This window comes from Pistacia vera, unplaced genomic scaffold (assembly GCF_008641045.1).
Source record: "Pistacia vera cultivar Batoury unplaced genomic scaffold, PisVer_v2 Contig1092, whole genome shotgun sequence".
In the NCBI taxonomy this organism is placed as follows: domain Eukaryota; kingdom Viridiplantae; phylum Streptophyta; class Magnoliopsida; order Sapindales; family Anacardiaceae; genus Pistacia; species Pistacia vera.
The window spans coordinates 282,499-300,861 of NW_022195129.1; the positions used below are offsets into that span (position 1 = coordinate 282,499).

The following is an 18,363-nucleotide window of genomic DNA, read 5'->3' on the forward strand; positions in this document are numbered from 1 at the left end:
AATGGCAACATTCAATAATTGATATAATTCAAAGTAAAGGAGCCCACCAATTTAAGGGCAAAAGGATGAGAACAAGGACGTGTCATCTACTGATTTTTAAGGGGGTTGAAGATAAGAACAAAGGTTTAGGTTAAGTCACCGACAAGTGACGGTAGACGCAATTTTCCAAGCATTTTTTTATTTAATAAAAACAAAATTCTTTTGCCCTTTTTTAACCGTCTTTTAAAGGTTTCTCACACTCACCAATACAGTGTGCCGTTGGAGCTAAAACTAGGGCCCATTCCTTGCCCTTATTCCACCACATGCTTTTACACTATTGCCCTCTTAAAACTTAAATCATTCTAATAATACATAAAATAAAATAAAAAACACTGAAAATAGGTGTGAATTATATTATATCCTTTTAAATGTAAACAGAAATTCGGTTGTAAATATGAACAAAAATTCTCTAGTTAAAAAACATATTATTATTAGATTTATCAGTAAAATATCAATTTAATATGAAATCAATAATAGAATATCCTGATATTATAATTATATAGTATAATTATAATATATCAACAAGAACCCAAGCACTAATTACCTTTATTATTTCATATGAAATTACATTAATCATATAAAATGAAATAAAAATATACTTATGATCGAATTTGATGTAGCTCAGATCTTCTTTGAATGGTGGTTGGATGTGCCTTGGCAACATCTTCAAACTATAAAAATATATATGTATTTGGTTTATATTTGAGCTTAGTTACAGAACTAGTATTGAGAAATATAATCTGTTTCTAATTGGTAAGCAGATTGGGAAAATTACTTCACCAAAAAAAAAAAGCAATCTATGCATGCAAATGGGTATGTTGCTATTACAATCTAAATGCTTTTGACATTTGAAACTTCTACCATCATTTAGTGGTCTCTTCTGCAACTTGGCTCGATCGCAAGGGTAACTAGATTGTCAAGTGCTTATGCAATTCAATCCGTCCTCTAAACAAAACCAAGATCAATGCAGGCCTGCAAACCGATTTTGTCACTTAAGAGTTCTCAGAGTCTTTATAAGAATGTATCAAGATGAAAATTATGAAAACATTATTGTTTTCTTTCCATCCGTAAAAAATTAATTGCTTTAGTGAAATGTTTGATAATCTTTATTGTCTGTGTTCAGAATTAAAAACTGAAACTGGTGGGTGAATGTACTTGTCTTACCTTGAGAATGATGAAATATCTTTAGTTTGCATGGCCGGTCCGAAAGACTACTTCTACTTGACCTGAATGTTTTGTTTTTGTATCACCAGGACTGAAACAGAATTATTGAAGTCTGAAGAAGCCAGCAGGTCGCCTACTGACCCTAGCTCTGGATACTCGCAACATTCTGATAGGCATGAAGTGATTGGCAAATTATGTCGCCGCCCCACTAGCACAAGGTCATATTTCTCTGCCTTTTCTCGAATCATCCTAGCCAAATCATCTCCTTCTGTGACAATCTGTTCTCTGTATATTGTATTATTAGTTCCTAGCATTTCATCTTTTTCCTCAAAGCCCATTGAAAGATCATCAAGAGGCGAACGTTTCGTAGTGTGGTCACAATTATTGGACAGAGTAAAATGAATAACTGTCAGGTGAACTCTGGAGCATACAGCCATCCTCGTGGCATAAGCCACTGCCTCAATATCATCTTCACTACCAAAATAGTATACAACCACACTGTAGATGGATTGTGATACAAAAGTAGATGATGAGATATTCATTTTGCTGCGATCAAGAAGAATGCCTACCGAAGAAGGGGGCTCATCTAGTACCTTAGAGTTGAGGTTCCTCAAAGCTTGGTCATCTGCAATCAATTCTCCTTTGGCATTCCATTTCCTATGAAATGGAAGCAGTATTAAAGCTACTGACTTGTCAAAGGCCATCCAGCAAATGTCTTTATGCATCTCACTGGGTAGGGAAAATGCTGAGAAGACTTGAAGGTTGACAGATCTTGAATGTTCAGCTTTGAAGAACTTGAAAATATTGATGGTAGGTTGTTGATGTGCGCCACTTGAATTGGAAGCCTTTTGGCCTAATTGATGATTGATTATGATTGGGGTGGATTCTCTGCTAATTGATTCCAAGTAAAGTCCGAAAATTGATAAACCTCTACCTTTAGAAGGATTTGAAACTTCTAGTAGCCTGACAGCAGCTTTGGCATCATCTTGTGTATGCGTGCAGACAAGTATACCCAAATATTCACTCTCAGCAGTATGCAGAATGTTCCTTTGCTGGTAGCCTGGATATAGTTTTGAAGAATCATGGAGCTTTCTCACAGCCAGTGGCACAACCATTGCGACTATCAGAATTACCACCACTGCCATGGTAAAATGTCCAGCATCAATTGTCTGAGACACAGACAGATCAGACAGGAGACACAAATTCAGAGATAGTAATCTCAATTATAAGTACAATGGAAAATTAAAAGATCAATTATGATACCTGCTTGTGAGAGTTCGTAGCAAATGTGCCTAATTCAACAATGCCTTTGGCATTCAAGATGAGAGTAAGAATAGCAGCATCTCGAAAACACATCTTCAAACGAATAGCAGGTACGAATGTTGCAGCCAATTTCATTGCTATACTCCAAGTCAAAGCAAAAGTTATTGAAGCAGGTGGCATATGGTTTAATTCCCAAATATTTGCTTTATATCCACAGTAACTTGCCAACACTGGTAGACTTAATCCTGTTATGATTGTATCTAGTTTCCCCACCAGGGCTGAAGCTAAAGGAGGCCCTGGAGGCACCGCCAAGCCAAATATAAAAGGTCCATAAAAAAACTGAATTCCCACTTTATCACCAAAAATTGCCACAACCATCACAAAAAAAACTATGATGATTATATAAATATTCTTTACAGGCTTCCCTTCTGTTGTTCTTCTGATGATCCAAAACATCAGTTTCCGAAGAAAGGTCATTATAAATGCAACAAGAGCAAAAGAAAGAACTGCAGACTTCACTCCTGCTCTTACTGAAGCTTCCTTCGTTATGTCTAAAAAATCATAAAAATTTACTATTAGAACACTAAATAAATCAGTGACTAAAGCTGTTGATAATGCAAGGCGTCCGATTTCGGAGTTGACCATTTTGAGATGCATTAGTAAGCAAGCTATTACAGGAAATGATGTTAGCACCATTACTCCTGAAAAGAAGCTAACCCAGTCTTTTGTAAACGCTTTCTTGTCTGCAGTTCTGCCTAATAAGGAAGCAATGAACGTGATTACTAAGAAATTCATTGTAAGGCTCGCACAAAGACGCCATTCTCTTCTGCTGCATTTTTTTATAAGACTTATATCCATTTTCACTGCTATCAGAAACATAAAAATTATGTAGCTAACATATATCAATGCAGACACAACTTTTTCTGATTGTGGAGGGAACAAAACTTCTGATGCATTTGGCCAAAAGTGCCCCAACACACTTGGCCCCAAAATTATACCAGCCTGCAGTTACACCACACAAAATCATCATCAAAACCCATCTACTCAAATTCATTATCTCTATTTACATCCCTCCACACTCCATATAGCAGTTGAAAGTTCATAAGGTTTCATGAAATTCTGTCTTCTCATATTAAAACAACAACACTTGAGAGACTGGAATGTGAAAGAAGAGGAAATGAAAACGTACCAGGATCTCAGAAATAAGACGAGGCAAACCATAGCGTCTGAGTAACAAGTGAATGACAGAAGTGAGAATAAAAGTGACAGCAATTTGTAGATAGAGACGAAGCAATGCATGTTTAAGAATATTTCCGTCGTTGCTTTCATTCCAAATCCCATCAGAATAAACTGGAATGAATTGGTGACATGATCCATCGAGTCTGTTCTTCAAATCAGCATACGAAGTAGTGTTAATGTCCATGGCTCAACTCACGGAACTTATTCCCCCACCAAACAATAGCAACATCATTCTTGATATAATGAGAAGATTCAGTTTCGACTCTGTGGAGATTGTTTTGCTTTGCATGTAGCCAGTTGTGTTAACATTTTTAGAAATAATCCTGTTATATAGTTATACCATTTAGTTCAACCTAACAGACAGACCATTCGAGGGTGACAGCATGAATTTCTCGAGCTCACATCAAATATCAGTAATGGCAACATTCAATAATTGATATAATTCAAAGTAAAGGAGCCCACCAATTTAAGGGCAAAAGGATGAGAACAAGGACGTGTCATCTACTGATTTTTAAGGGGGTTGAAGATAAGAACAAAGGTTTAGGTTAAGTCACCGACAAGTGACGGTAGACGCAATTTTCCAAGCATTTTTTTATTTAATAAAAACAAAATTCTTTTGCCCTTTTTTAACCGTCTTTTAAAGGTTTCTCACACTCACCAATACAGTGTGCCGTTGGAGCTAAAACTAGGGCCCATTCCTTGCCCTTATTCCACCACATGCTTTTACACTATTGCCCTCTTAAAACTTAAATCATTCTGATAATACATAAAATAAAATAAAAAACACTGAAAATAGGTGTGAATTATATTATATCCTTTTAAATGTAAACAGAAATTCGGTTGTAAATATGAACAAAAATTATCTAGTTAAAAAACATATTATTATTAGATTTATCAGTAAAATATCAAGTTAATATGAAATTAATAATAGAATATCCTGATATTATAATTATATAGTATAATTATAATATATCAACAAGAACCCAAGCACTAATTACCTTTATTATTTCATATGAAATTACATTAATCATATAAAATGAAATAAAAATATACCAGTGGCATTTCTGTAAATAATACCAAAGAGAAGGTGCTATTACATGGTTATACCCTATATAAAGGAACAACTGAGGTTACAGCCTCACAGAAAGCCCATAAGTCTCAGCATCGTTATCCTTATCCACTATAAAGCTGCTACATTTTCGTAAGGGAAAATGGAGGTCATTTCTTCGTCCTCAACTTTAAATCCCGACGCTCCAATGTTCGTACCACTCGCCTATCGGACGGTCGAGGACTTCTCTGACCAATGGTGGGCCCTTGTCCAAAACTCGCCGTGGTTCCGTGACTACTGGCTCCAAGAACGCTACTTTGATCCCCAAATCGACCCTCTCTTCTCCGATTTTGACGATTTTGTTCTCCCCGACGACGACGATCTCTTTGACGACGGCGACTGCGGTCACCAACGTAAGTTACAACAAAAAAAAAAAAAAAAAAAAAAAGAAGATATTTTTTTCCCTAAAAAGCACAGAACTTTATTTTCTCTGAGCCAACTTGGTTACTGAGTTTTTGAGTTTTTTTTATATGTGCAGAGGCGGAGGAGATGGAGTCTGGGAAGGAGTTGGTTTCGATTGGGACGTTGAAATGGAAAAAGGGTCGAGCTTTGAATGAGAAGCCGAGGTATGCTGAGAAGGCTCCGAAGATCGTGAACGTGAAGGTGAGTCCGAGGCCGATTCAACAGCCTAGGTAGAGTGACTCGGCGGACGGCTGAGTTGAGACGGGTTGGTAGAGCAATCCGTCCTACTTTTTCAACGGTTGTTGTTTTGTATATAAGAGTCAGTCGGAGACTTGGATTTTAACTTTGAGTTGTACTTAGCGTAGAGCGGAAGTGATTGTAAATTCTGTAATAATAGCTTTCACTTGGCGTAATAAAATGTAATTTGATGGATTAAATGAGAAAATTTCAGTGTGAAGTTGCATCTAAGATTTCAATATTATTTAAGTAGTATTTCAATACATATTCCTCCAATGGTAAATTGGATGAAAAAACTCGTACAAATATTTGATCTTTAATGGCAGCAACCAATATAAAGATATAAATAAAGGTCAAGTGCTAAAATACTAACTTGCTAAGTTATTTTCTTGTGCTATTCCAATCAACAATCGAGTTGAGCTTCCTCCCAAGTGCTTGCAGATTTGCCGATCTTTTGCAGAACTCTGATCACTTCTTCTGTTGTGACATTACCAGTTACTATGACTTTGTTCAGTTGAGTATCCACGTTGTAAGTTTCAATATCTGCAAACGAAAACCAGTTTTGAGAGATAAATAACATTTAAGCAAAATTACAATTCATGAGAGAAGAAAAAGACATACCCTCTAACTTCTTGATGGCCTTTAAGATTTTCTTGATACACTCCTCACAGTGCAAGCCCACTTTCAGTTCCACGACCTATTGAATGAGCACGAAATAGTATGAGATGATGCAGAAAAAAAAAAAGTATAAAGAACTGGAACATTTGGTGGGTTAATTACTTACATTAGTCATTTTGATTGATCAGTAAGCTGTAAGTTTGGTAGAAGAATGAAGGATGAAGAAGAAGAATCATGCAGCTGGAAATTTAATGTTGGGCAAAGTGGCTGCCAGGCGTGTATAAATATATAGAATGGAGAGGGGGTGGTGAGGGTATGGGATTCTTTACTTGATTGATTGGGAATTTTACTTTTGTGAAAAGCTAAAAACTTTATTGACTTAAGAGGCATTAGCCAGCTCCAGGCTCGAAATGATGTATAGCTGTGACAATGTGGGGTGGAGATTTCTGGTTAATAACTTTTGTGTAACTGTGTTCACATCCTATTATAAGGAAAGTACAAATTAGTGTTGAAATATGAGAATATGAGTGGGGAGAGAGAGCTGCATTTCAGTTTCGTGACAGAACCAGAAATTGCTGCATTTCAGTTTCGTGACACAAACAGATACTGCATTAGAGAAAATTGTACCAACAAAAAGAGTAAAAGAAATTGGAGTATTGGACAATAGCACCTCTTGGTTTAGCTTTGGATACCCTTATAATCATAGGAGACTGTTGAAGTGATTAATTCCTGAAAATTATGGCACATTGAGAACAAAGAAATTGTTTTGAGTCTCCATTTTATTTAGTACCAATACCAACTCTTTGGTGTCGCCCCCAGTCAAGAATTGGAACTTTGCAATCACAGGCCAATATGCTTTCTCAGATGCCTTTCTTCGTTCATGTTTGAGTATGCTGGTGTCCTACGCGTATATAATTTGAACCACACCAATCCATCCTGAACTTAGTGGTACTTATGAAGCCCATTTGGCACTTTTTTTTTTATTTGTGCGTCTCTTCACCATGATGGGGTGGGGTAAAGGGATTGGGGAATTAAAGAAAGAAAAACACTTTTTAAGTTTTGTTTTTGTTTTCTACCAATTGGGATTCATAAGTGAAAAGAATCGAAGGATTATTTGTATTACTTTCAGAAAAGAAGCAAATATAGAATCATTTTAAGTTGAAAGATCTTCCTTCTTTTTTAAGTTATATTATTCTCTGAGTATTCGTCATCAATCAAGATCTGTTTAAGAATTAACAGTTTTGTAGAGATTCTTTCTGAATTTGGTAGTGTTTCTTGGAAAACACTTTCAAATATTTTTATCAACTGAAAGCATGTTCATTTTCATAAGGGTTTCCGAGCTCCCCTTACAACGTACGGCAGGCCGTTGACCTGATACATTAACTGCTCGCCAAGTGAGGACAATCAGATCTTCATGGTAACAAGTCATCTCAGTTAAAAAATATTACCCAATAAAAAAACGCCACATGTCACACAGTTGTTTCTCTGCTTCACTATTTGTTGATTGCCGTCCTCCAACAACATTCTTTTTTTTCTTCTGACAAGTTTTCCCTTGAGCTTTTTGTCCATCACAAAGTTTCTAATTTTGCTTAGACAAATTTTAAGTTAGGATATTGTTCTTCATGGGAAATGCACTTCGGCTCTTGTATGAGAGATGCGTCGAGCCTGCAACTTCAGATGAGTCAGGATCACTTGGACCTCATGGAGTTTCTGCAGCCACCGTCGGAGTCTCAGCTCTCGCCCATGATCTCTTCAACTTTGAGATCAACTCACAGGTACTGTTTCTGGGAATCTTTTGTGACAACTTTAAGTCAGTTTTGATGAAATAATTTTTTTCTCTTACTGTCGAGAGGTTTGCTTATAGCTAATTATAAATCTAGGTTATCTTAACTTTTATCCGGGTTGAATTGAGATCCATGTGTGGTTTTATCAGGTTCCGGAAGGGCTTAGTCAGAATGTTAAATCGTCCAGGAAGGCTCAGGCCAATTGGTAAAACACTTTAACTTGATGTTCTTGAAGGAATCAATTCTCTTGTTATAAGTAACTGAACAACATACTAGCTGTGTGAAGGTATAGAAAAATATTAGAAACATGGAAGCAAGCAAAGCCTCCTCCAAAAACAGCAGAGGAAGCAACTAGGCTTGTCGTTGAGACCTTGAAGAGACACCTAAAGCAAGATGTTGAGGTACTGATGATTGCATAATTCTTGAAAGTTGAAACCATAGTTGATGATGTGCTAATATAATCACTGCTAATGTGTAGGGCTTGTTGGCTTTTTATGGCTTGCCTCTTCCTCATACTATTGTTCAAGTTTCTGCTGGTGTCCCGACATCATTACCAGAGGGGGTGAAGTTTGAAATGCAGTCGCTGCCGGTGGTAATGAAAAACTTCATAAGACTGCAGATTATCTTACATGACAGTAGATAAAATTGGTTTGTATTGATGATGATTGCAATGGAAGCAGGTGGATGCAAGAGCAGTAGCAGATGGGGATACAATTACAGTATATGTACGCACGGATAGCCCGAGGGAGTCGTCGTGTGTTCCCAGAGATGTACAAGTGGCAGCTGTGCGAAGATCACAAGCTAGAGCAGAGAGGAATTATGCAGAAGCAGATGCACGTCACCAAGAAATCATTAATGCAGGATACAGGTAGGTTTTTGCATCTATTTGATCTGAATGCACTTGTTCAATACCTGAAGAAATGATTTCATATTGTCCGCGTCCGGTTGCTTTAGGGTAATAAATCTTCCAAACAATGAAGAGGTTCTTGCTCGAAAATACCGCATTCGATTAAGGTAACTATCTTCTTACTGGATTCAATCAAGCAAATCTCTCTGTGCTTAACGTTTTGAATGGGAGCAGAGGTATAGATGCACCTAAATCTTCTTACTGGATTCAATCAAGCAAATCTCTCTGTGCTTAACGTTTTTGAGTGGGAGCAGAGGTATAGATGCACCGGAGGGTGAAATGCCATATGGGGAAGAATCAAAACAGGAACTGCTTAAGCTTGTTCACGGTAAGAGCTTGACAATCCTAGTCTATGGAGAGGATCGATATGGTCGCTGTGTTGGAGATGTATACAGCAATGGCATATTTGTACAGGTACACTGTTTTGTTCAACAATGGTTATGGTTCTCACTCACCCATTGTGAAGAAAAAAATCTGCTAATCTCACAATTCTCAAACAGGAAGTAATGCTCAAGAAAGGGTGTGCATGGCATTACAATGCATATGACCATCGCTTAGAGCTCTCAACAGTATGTGCTCAGTTAAACTTGCTGGTTTTTTCTACTACTTTGTTCAATCTTCCAATACTAAACCTTGAACTATAAACTACCAGTGGGAAAAAGAGGCTCGAGCAAAGCGAGTTGGTTTATGGGCTGCATCAAACCCAGAGAAGCCATGGGAATGGAGGAAGGACAGACGTGAAGGCAGATGAATAACTGTCAAGACAACTGTGAACTGTTTGTGTCTGCCTCCAGAAACCATATTGCCCAGGCACAACCAAACCAGAGTCAATATTCACAATTTGGACCTGGAATTGTTATCAAAGAAGAGAAACAAAGTAACATTGCAAGATAACTGCGAGTTTATGTAATATCTTATTCAGAACTTTTCTAGTTTGGTAGGTTGGCTTTTAATAATTACTGTTGCAGTATATTTGACAATTGCTTCCCTCATGTAACTTCAGCATGTTTCTGTTGGTTAAGCAAATGCATATGTCTTTGTAAGAATACTGAAGAAAATTGTCAATAAACAACACAAGGCCTCAAATTGAAGATGACATGAAAGAGACGCAAAAACAAGAGAATTTTTTAACTTGAAATAATTCATAACATCACTTCTTATGTGCCTGTGAATGTTCTCTTTGCTGCAGAAAAGGAAATATAAATTCTATTGAAAGCTCAAAATTCAAAATAATAAATACAGTGAATTGAGGGTGAAAACATACCTAGAGTAAAAATTACAAAGGAAAGAAAATTAAACAATTTTTTGGAGATTAGAGATATAAATAGGCTCAACACTTGAGTGAAAATGTGATGACAAAACTGGCACAGCCCAAGATTCCACTGCAAAATAAAAGAGGCATAATTCAGTACACAAGAATTCAGTATCTAGGACTTGCTATATTTCAAGTTATGAGAATCGTTTATCATGTAATACAAAGTATCAGAATATTGATTCGCTTTTTCTTTTCCAAAAAGAATATTTGTCACCTCAGATATTGGCCTCATATAACCTAAGATGTCCAGAAATTGCCCTTTAAAGAATCAAAACATCCTAATTCATCTAGTCTCCAGACAAACCAGCATGCCTAGAAATTCTATGTTCCACAATAGCTAAGTTTGCTGTTGCAATGAACATTTGTCCACAGGAGTTAATTGCAGCCGTTTATGCTTAGCAATTACATTAATTTATATTCTCATAGTCGAAAAAGAAATAAAAAGTCATGTCCTCCATGCTTTTACTGCTATAGCAAACTTTTGTGTTTTGTGCTGATCAAAGATGGAATTACTAATTACTCTCTAAAAATCCGGAATTGTGAAAGCTGAACTTGAATATGAATTCTCCACGAAAACAAACTAAAATAGAAGTAATAGAAAACTAGAATAGAAACTGATAATCTACCCTAGAAGATTTTAAGAATCAAACCAAAAATTTAGTCAATGTTATACAGCAAAGTGGTATCAAATCCAGAGATAAACCCTGCACTCAAACTTCTAAACTCACGTCCCTCTAACCAGGAAAAGTCCTGTAAACAGTACTTGTACAGAATTAGAAAAACTAGGTAGTTCCAAATCCAGGACACATCAGAACAGTTGGCCAACAAAAGCAAGGCAGAATTTATCTCACATTGGAATAGACGATTCTGATAGGAGCGTATATTTGATCTCAATTTGTATCACCCTTTAATTCATCAGAATCTGAGTCACTTGCATTATAACCTTGAGAAACCAAATAAACTTCAATTAAAACAAACAAAGAAGTAGTTAAAGATTGATTCCTTTAATACGACGTAGTGAGTGAAAGAGTCGTACCTGGAGGTTTATCACTGACTGAAGATCGACTCTTCGAAGCTCTATTAATCCAAGCACGGCCCTTATTTATGAATAAAAGATAGATCCATTCAATACCACAAAACTCAAAACAAGTAAATAGGAGATTAGAACTCCAATGGCAACAAAGAAGAACAAATTTCAGTAAACAAGAAAGACAAAAATAAAATCCTACTATCAAGCAAATTGAGATAAGCGCAGCCGCGACATCAAGAATAAATATTGCAATGCTCACTGGGTTTGGTAACTAGTACTAAGTTCGAAAGCTTTCTAATTTTAGTTCATTAAGACCCAAAATAACAAAATCATTGATTATGAGTATATTCTTAATACAACATTTAGCCCAATTGAAGTAAACTTGCTCTAACCAGAAACCAAAATAGCTTGGAGATAAGAAACCTATAATGAAACAAATTCAATATATACACACAAACAAATTATCACAATGATAGACACGACAAACAGATAAAAATGCGAACCCAGAATCACAAACAAGATAATAAACAAAAAGGAAATAAAATTGAAATAGAAACATAAACAGTAATGGACCTTTTGGGCATCTCTAGGAACACCATAGCCACTGAAGTACATTTGCCCAACAAGGACCTGCATTGACGAGTCACCCTTCTTGGCCTCCTTGAGAGTATCTTGGAACCACCGTTTTACACAATCTGAAACCACCTGAGCCAGTGGCACCCTCTTTTGGCCCTCCCAATTGTCCTCCATTTTAGGCTTCTTCACTGGCTCCGAGTCAACTCGAACCGCAGAAGTCGGCCTCCTTGTTTCAGATCGAATTCTCAAAAAAGGTGGCGGCTTTGAGTGTTTTGGCCTCACTCTTTGCAGCCTCTCGGGTGATGAAGAGACCGCCTTGGCAAGTTCTTGCAGTTTTGTTGCGGTTGATGAAAGTGATTTGCCCATATAACCAAAATGGAAAAAAGAAAAAGAAAAATGTTCCCTTTATGTTATTTATAATATAAGGTGATAGAAATAAGAAGAAAAGTTGCGACTTTATTTATACAGCCGGACCTTTTATCATGACTCCTGCTCGTTGTCTTTATAGCTGTTTTCGATTTTATCTAGTTTCCATGGTCACAGTTCGTGGGTTTGTTTCGGTTTTAAGCTCAATCAAGAACAAAGAACAGCATGTTCCAGATCTTTATTTAGGGTAAGAGGCTTGTTCTCTTCTCTATTTTTAGTTTTTTATATTTTTGTAAAATAAAAACCAATCACTCGATCTTATCAGCTCGTTTGATGAGATTTTTATAGAAAATTGTGTCCAAATTTCATGATATAAGATCTTATGTAAGTTTAAAGCCATAAGGTCTTATGTAAGTTTAAAGCCATAATATATACTTTTATTTTATTGAATTGAACTCATAAATGCATTATATGAGCTTAGAACCTACTACATAGCTGTTTTTTTTTTTTTTTTTTTTTTTTTTTTGGTATTTAAAGTGTTCGGGTCCAGTTTGTACGTACCTTAACTAATCTCTCGAAATCTTGAAGTTAACAATCAAGTAAGCCTCTAATGATTATTCTTTATTAGTAGTTGTCAGGATTCGAACTCATGACCTTTTAAGTAATATACCCAAAAGTCTCAAACCAACCGCTAGAACTTATATAATAACTCACACAAATATATATGGGTTTCTGACATAATAAAGAAGAATGGATCCACAATATAGGTTAACATTTATAAATCCCCTTAGGCATCTCTTACATACAAAACTACCAAGGAGGAGAGAACAACTTCATCTGCAAGACGTTTGGATAAAATTCACCTCAAAAAACTGACTCAAGAAAAAAGGGAGTTCAATCATGTATATATATACCATAACAGTTTATCAAATTAACGATGTGAAATAAATACAACTTCTAATAAATGAGATTAGAAATATTTTTTTTAAACATAACAACAGAGAGTTGAGAACTATTAGGGATATCTTAAGGAGATTGTTCACGGAATTCACTCTTACTGTTTGTTGAGATAACTGAGAGTCCAGAACTATTGGGGATACGGGATACCTGAATAGGCTGAATGAGATCATTTTCTTTGAACATTATATATAATGACTTTCGGTTGAATGTCTGTTGCTTTTGCCTCTAAAATGTTGTTTTGCGAGCTCTCATCTTGGCCACAAATTATATTTAGCATATTAACACACTTTGACGCCCAATTTCTGTTGGGGAAATTAGAATTTTCTCACCATATTTCTCCCATTATTTCTCTCTTCTCTCTTCTCCATTGGACCTCCCCTTCCTTGCATTTCCTTAAAACTTTTCCTCCTCTGTAAGACTTTTGTTCATCAAGTGCTTGAAGAGCCCCCATATTAATAAAACATCACTTAAAAATTGAGATTGTATTATAATTTCTGAAGGCATTAGAATACCAATGGCCAATTCTGCATGGGGTTATGGAGTTCCCATGATAAGTGTTGTTGGGGATAGCTTTTGTGTCCCTTATACAATGGAGATTACTGTGAAGAAAAGAATTCAAGGATTCTCCAAAGCACATTATGATGTATTTGATTCTAGTGGAAATCTCCTCCTCCAAATCGATGGTAGTGTCTGGAAAATCTCCAAGAAACGAGTCATGCGCGATCCTACAGGAATTCCTCTCCTTACATTAAAACAAACGGTAAGGCTTCTTTTAGAAAGACACTTTAAACAGCTTCGTGGTATTGAACTGATATATACACGCATGTATTCTGACGTGGTATAGATATGTAATTTCGGTCAGTCAGCTAAATGGCGCAAAGTTTGGACGGTTCATCCGGGAGAAAATTCAGATGACATTCTCTTCAGAGTAGAGGAACGTAGTCCTGTCCAGCTCAAAACAAGGCTGGATGTGTTCTTGCCTGACAATGATAATAAAAAAGCTGGTGACTTCTATGTAACAGGATCCTTTGCTTCTCTATCTTTCAAAGCGTACAAAGACAAATCTCCCATTGCACAGGTATTAGGTTCTCTCATGAGATTATAAAAACTCTGTGAAAACTGTGGTTACGTTTCAAATTAATCGATCTTACAGGAATACATAACATGGTGATTTTGCAGGTGCATCACAGCTATTCATGGGGAAGTTTCTGCAAAGGTAGAGAAAGCTTCAAAGTGAGAGTTCAACCAGAGGTGGATTATTCATTTATCATGGCATTACTGGTGATTCTTGAAGAAAATGAAAATTGAATTAGCTTATTACTAACCACATTTGTCTGATTTTTTTTTTTTTTTTTTTTAATTCTAATGTACCATATACATATTCCTTTTTCATACCATTTCATCACTAATTGGGTTTTCCGATTCAAGCTTATCTACATTTATAATATAAATTCTGTATGATAAGGATGGCATTATATTCAGAATAGATATCAGTGTAATTATAACAAAATTCGGCGGAGAATTTGTTCATGGATGCTTCAAATTTAAGCACATCCCTCCCAATCTCTGGGTATAACAATGTTGGATATGATAAAAGATAACAACATCCGCAATAAGCTAGCATGTTCTCCGAAGTGTCCATTTCTGGGTAATTCAGATAGTTACAATTGACGATATTCGCGATTTAAGTGGGAGATCATGGGCCGAGGCAAGGCCGGCTCAAGGGTAGGTAGGTGAGGCACCTACCTAGGGCCCCCAAAAATAGGGATCCAATTTTTTTATAAATTTTTTTTTGAATATATTACAAAATGGAAAATTGTGTATAATTTTTTATCTAGGCCAAGGGGCCCCCCAAAAAAGGCCCAAAAAACCAAATTTATTATAAACCTTTTACGCTATATTCCCACCCAAAGTTTGACGAAATAGCAAGTTTGTATCTCTAGTTTTATATATTCTAATTTACACCCCTAAATTAACACATTGAATTTCTTTTAACAATGAAAGGCTAAAATAGTCATTTACGTGTCTCAAATTACCCACCCCAAATTCTATCTCAAAATTCGACTTTCACATAAATCATCTCCACCCCTCTTTCGCCGTCGACTGTTTGGAGCTGATTCTGGTCAATTGTCTCACCAAAATCGACCGGAATCATTACTTTATCATTTTTCAAGTGTTATCCTAACCTTGATAACCCTCGATTTGGCCAATTTTTTACGAATTTCGCAATCCAACTCCATAACGCACAACAGCCATTTCTGGCCTTTTCGGCATGTACCCGACACTGTTAGCCTTCCCCGACACCACCATCTTCCTCCCCCCGGCCCTCTCACCAAAACCCCTATCATACCTCATTTGTTTACTCCGTCAATTGCCAGACACCGATACCTTTTGGGTCATGACTTCTCAAACATTTTCCGACCAATCTTGGCATTGGAAATCACTCATTTCACCACCCATCGCTTCTCCAACATTTGCTCTCCAAAACCCCTCACCAATCTGATCCCGTTAGCCTGCCGTCCACCTCTCCTAGTGATTTTGCATCTCTAAAGGTAAGAAAAATAAATTTGAAATAATTTTTTTAATATATGCTTATATTTTTATAAGGCCCCAAAGTAACTCTTGTTTAGGATCACAAATGTTCTTGCCCTACACCAAGGTGATGGATTATTACGCTAGTCTTTTTTTAGGATTAATCGAGGTGTGCATAAACTAATCCGAACACTTAGATAAAAAAAATAAAAAAATTATCCGAAGTAAAACTTTTAAATGCAGTATATATTTTTTTTAATAATACTTAATGAACAAGAGGGTACTTTGAATATTTTTTAATAAATAAAATTTGGTATATAGGAAACTCATATTCTAAATTGTTACTTATTTTGATTTGTCATATATTTCCGTACTTCAATATACTGAATGCATAATATTATCTAATGTTGCTTGTCGTCCAATAATAAACGACTTGTTGTTTACGGAATGATTCCATGTATGACTAGTCGTTCAAGTTTATTTCTTGCACGAACCCTCATTATTAAANAAAAAAAAAAAAAAGCCCATAAGACCAAATTTATTACAAACCTTTTGGTTATATTCACACCCAAAGTTTGACGAAATAGTAAGTTTGTATCTTTAGTTTCATATGTTCTAATTTACACCCCTAAATCAACACATTAAATTTCTTTTAACAATGAAAGGCTAAAATAGTCATTTACGTGTCTCAAATTACCCACCCCTAATTCCATCCAAAAATTTGACTTTTACATAAATCATCTCCACCCCTCTTCTGCCGTCGACCCTTTGGAGCTGATTCTGGTCAATTTTCTCACTAAAATCGACCGGAATCATCATTATATCATTTCCCAAGTGTTTTCCTAACCTTGATAACCCTCGATTTGGCCAATTTTTTACGAATCTCGCAACCCAACTCCATAGCCCACGACAACCATTTCTGGCCTTTTCGGCATGTACCAGGCGTTGTTGGCCTTCCCAGACACCACCATCTTCCTCCCCCTAGCCCTCTTACCAAAACCCCTATCATACCTCATTTGTTTAATCCGTCAATTGCCGAACACTGATACCTTTTGGATCGTGACTTCTTAAGCCTTTTCCAACCAATCCTGACATTGGAAATCACTCATTTCACCACCCATCGCATCTCCAACATCTGCTCTCCAAAACCCCCCACCAACCTGATCCCGTTAGCCCGCCGTCCACCTCTCCTAGTGATTTTGCATCTCAAAAGGCAAGAAAAATAAATTTGAAATAATTTTTTTAATATATGCTTATATTTTTAGAAGGCCCGAAAGTAACTCTTGCCTAGGATTACAAATGTTCTTGAGACGACCCTAGGCCGAGATGATGAATTGTTATGCTAGTTTTTTTTTAGGATTACTCGAGGTGTGGATAAACTAGTCCAAACACATGGTTAAAAACAAAAAAAAAAAAAAAAATCTCCGAAGTAAAATTTTTAAATGCAGTATATATATTTTTTTTAATAATACTTAATTAACAAGAGGGTACTTTGAATAATTTTTAATAAATAAACTTTGGTATATAGGAAAATCATATTCTAAATTGTTACCTATTTTGATTTGTCATTTATTTTCGTACTTCAATATACTGAATGCATAATATTATCTAATGTTGCTTGTCGTCAAATAATAAACGACTTGTTGTTTACGGAATGATTCCATGTATGACTAGTCGTTCAAGTTTATTTCTTGCACGAACCCTCATTATTTAAAAAAAAAAAAAAAAAAAAAGTTAAGAAAAAAAATCCCATAAATCACATACGCAACTTCAACAAAACCCATTGCAATTGTATAAGCTTGAAACTAATTTCTTTTTACAAAATTATATACCAAACAAAAAATCATATATACACATAAATCTTAAAGTGAAACTCTTGACTCGTTTGAAAGAACGATATTCAAGGTTTAAATCCAAAGGACATGCTCCGAACCCCTATAAAAAAAAGTTGGATAAAAAATAAATTCAAACATCATCATACAGAATCGATAAGACAATTTGTGATGATCAGATGATGTAATTCTTCGAACCCTATTAACAAAATCCAGATAACTTAAAGTAATAGTAAGAAATGTTTAACATTAGCGTATTTTAAATTATCAGAAACAAAATAATATTAGATTTTGTTCAACTAATTTTGTTTGATATTATGACCATTCTCTCTTGTATTTTCCAGCCATCCGACTTAAGTCTTTCATAAATTACGACTAATCAAATTATAAAATGAAAAGATAAGCAATAGCTTGATACAATTTTCCCCAAATTAATATTAATTTAGTAGTTCTATAAGTGTCAAAGCTTATCAGTATTGGAATCTTATGTTGTGTGATAATGATAAGAATGCCATCGTATTCAGAATCCTTTTCAATGCGATTATAATTAATTTATTCTTATTCTGCAAATTTTCCACTCCCACTGTGTTCAGGAATCAAGATGATGACATAAAGTAAAAGTTGATTTAACAAAGAAAAAGATGTTGATATAGTCTTCCAAACAAGATAAACTTTCTTCCCCCCTTTTCCCTGGAAAGTGGATGGATTATTCTTTGGAAAAGTGCCCCAATATCTCTATTTTTCACAAAAAAAAAAATTGCTAGCTCAAAGAGGAGGAAACCGAAACCCGTAATTTAGGTAATAAAGAGGTTTAGGAAGAATTCACTGAAAATAATTATCTCCAAGAAAGAGAAAGTACAACTACGTATATATACATTATAACTGTTTACCAAATTTGCGGTGTGGGATAAATAAAATTTCTAGCCGTTTTTATAAAATATTTTTTGCAGTAAACACTTTTGAAAAATACCTTATCAGAATGCTGCATGTT

General features: G+C 35.7%; 6 protein-coding genes across 9 annotated transcripts; 3 read left to right on the forward strand and 3 right to left on the reverse strand.

The window, feature by feature from the left end:
* Window positions 1-846: 846 nt before the first annotated feature.
* Window positions 847-4,077, reverse strand: LOC116137322 (cation/H(+) antiporter 4-like). Its single transcript, XM_031423010.1, has 4 exons — window positions 3,656-4,077; window positions 2,467-3,468; window positions 1,204-2,372; window positions 847-1,011 (listed from the first exon to the last, which is right to left on the reverse strand). The coding sequence occupies exons 1-3, from the start codon at window positions 3,887-3,889 to the stop codon at window positions 1,257-1,259; spliced, it is 2,352 nt and encodes a 783-aa protein (XP_031278870.1). The 5' UTR covers window positions 3,890-4,077; the 3' UTR covers window positions 847-1,011; window positions 1,204-1,256.
* Window positions 4,078-4,829: 752 nt separating this feature from the next.
* Window positions 4,830-5,672, forward strand: LOC116137056 (protein EARLY RESPONSIVE TO DEHYDRATION 15-like). The gene is made up of 2 exons (XM_031422748.1): window positions 4,830-5,166; window positions 5,292-5,672. Exons 1-2 carry the CDS (start codon window positions 4,917-4,919, stop codon window positions 5,447-5,449), a joined length of 408 nt encoding a protein of 135 aa, XP_031278608.1. The 5' UTR covers window positions 4,830-4,916; the 3' UTR covers window positions 5,450-5,672.
* A 54-nt stretch (window positions 5,673-5,726) lies between these two features.
* On the reverse strand, window positions 5,727-6,384 carry LOC116137065 (copper transport protein CCH). The gene is made up of 3 exons (XM_031422755.1): window positions 6,237-6,384; window positions 6,074-6,149; window positions 5,727-5,995 (listed from the first exon to the last, which is right to left on the reverse strand). The coding sequence occupies exons 1-3, from the start codon at window positions 6,243-6,245 to the stop codon at window positions 5,856-5,858; spliced, it is 225 nt and encodes a 74-aa protein (XP_031278615.1). The 5' UTR covers window positions 6,246-6,384; the 3' UTR covers window positions 5,727-5,855.
* Window positions 6,385-7,175: 791 nt separating this feature from the next.
* LOC116137035 (staphylococcal-like nuclease CAN2) lies at window positions 7,176-9,807 on the forward strand. The gene is made up of 9 exons (XM_031422721.1): window positions 7,176-7,845; window positions 8,004-8,059; window positions 8,141-8,255; window positions 8,333-8,446; window positions 8,535-8,722; window positions 8,809-8,868; window positions 9,016-9,175; window positions 9,262-9,330; window positions 9,414-9,807. The coding sequence occupies exons 1-9, from the start codon at window positions 7,693-7,695 to the stop codon at window positions 9,510-9,512; spliced, it is 1,014 nt and encodes a 337-aa protein (XP_031278581.1). The 5' UTR covers window positions 7,176-7,692; the 3' UTR covers window positions 9,513-9,807.
* Window positions 9,808-9,924: 117 nt separating this feature from the next.
* Window positions 9,925-12,285, reverse strand: LOC116137043. 3 transcript variants are annotated; one of them, XR_004129108.1, is made up of 5 exons: window positions 11,680-12,285; window positions 11,113-11,173; window positions 10,928-11,019; window positions 10,026-10,143; window positions 9,925-9,944 (listed from the first exon to the last, which is right to left on the reverse strand). XR_004129108.1 is itself a non-coding variant. In XM_031422732.1 (4 exons), exons 1-3 carry the CDS (start codon window positions 12,046-12,048, stop codon window positions 10,967-10,969), a joined length of 483 nt encoding a protein of 160 aa, XP_031278592.1. In that variant the 5' UTR covers window positions 12,049-12,285; the 3' UTR covers window positions 9,946-10,143; window positions 10,928-10,966. The 3 variants fall into 3 exon arrangements, 1 of the variants encoding a protein (XP_031278592.1); XR_004129109.1 differs by lacking the exon at window positions 9,925-9,944 and having other exon boundaries at window positions 9,946-10,143; window positions 10,291-11,019; XM_031422732.1 differs by lacking the exon at window positions 9,925-9,944 and having other exon boundaries at window positions 9,946-10,143.
* Window positions 12,286-13,512: 1,227 nt separating this feature from the next.
* Window positions 13,513-14,316, forward strand: LOC116137022 (protein LURP-one-related 14-like). 2 transcript variants are annotated; one of them, XM_031422709.1, is made up of 3 exons: window positions 13,513-13,768; window positions 13,853-14,086; window positions 14,188-14,316. In XM_031422709.1, the coding sequence occupies exons 1-3, from the start codon at window positions 13,523-13,525 to the stop codon at window positions 14,314-14,316; spliced, it is 609 nt and encodes a 202-aa protein (XP_031278569.1). In that variant the 5' UTR covers window positions 13,513-13,522. The 2 variants fall into 2 exon arrangements, with proteins under 2 accessions (XP_031278569.1, XP_031278577.1); XM_031422717.1 differs by having other exon boundaries at window positions 13,871-14,086.
* Window positions 14,317-18,363: the final 4,047 nt, after the last annotated feature.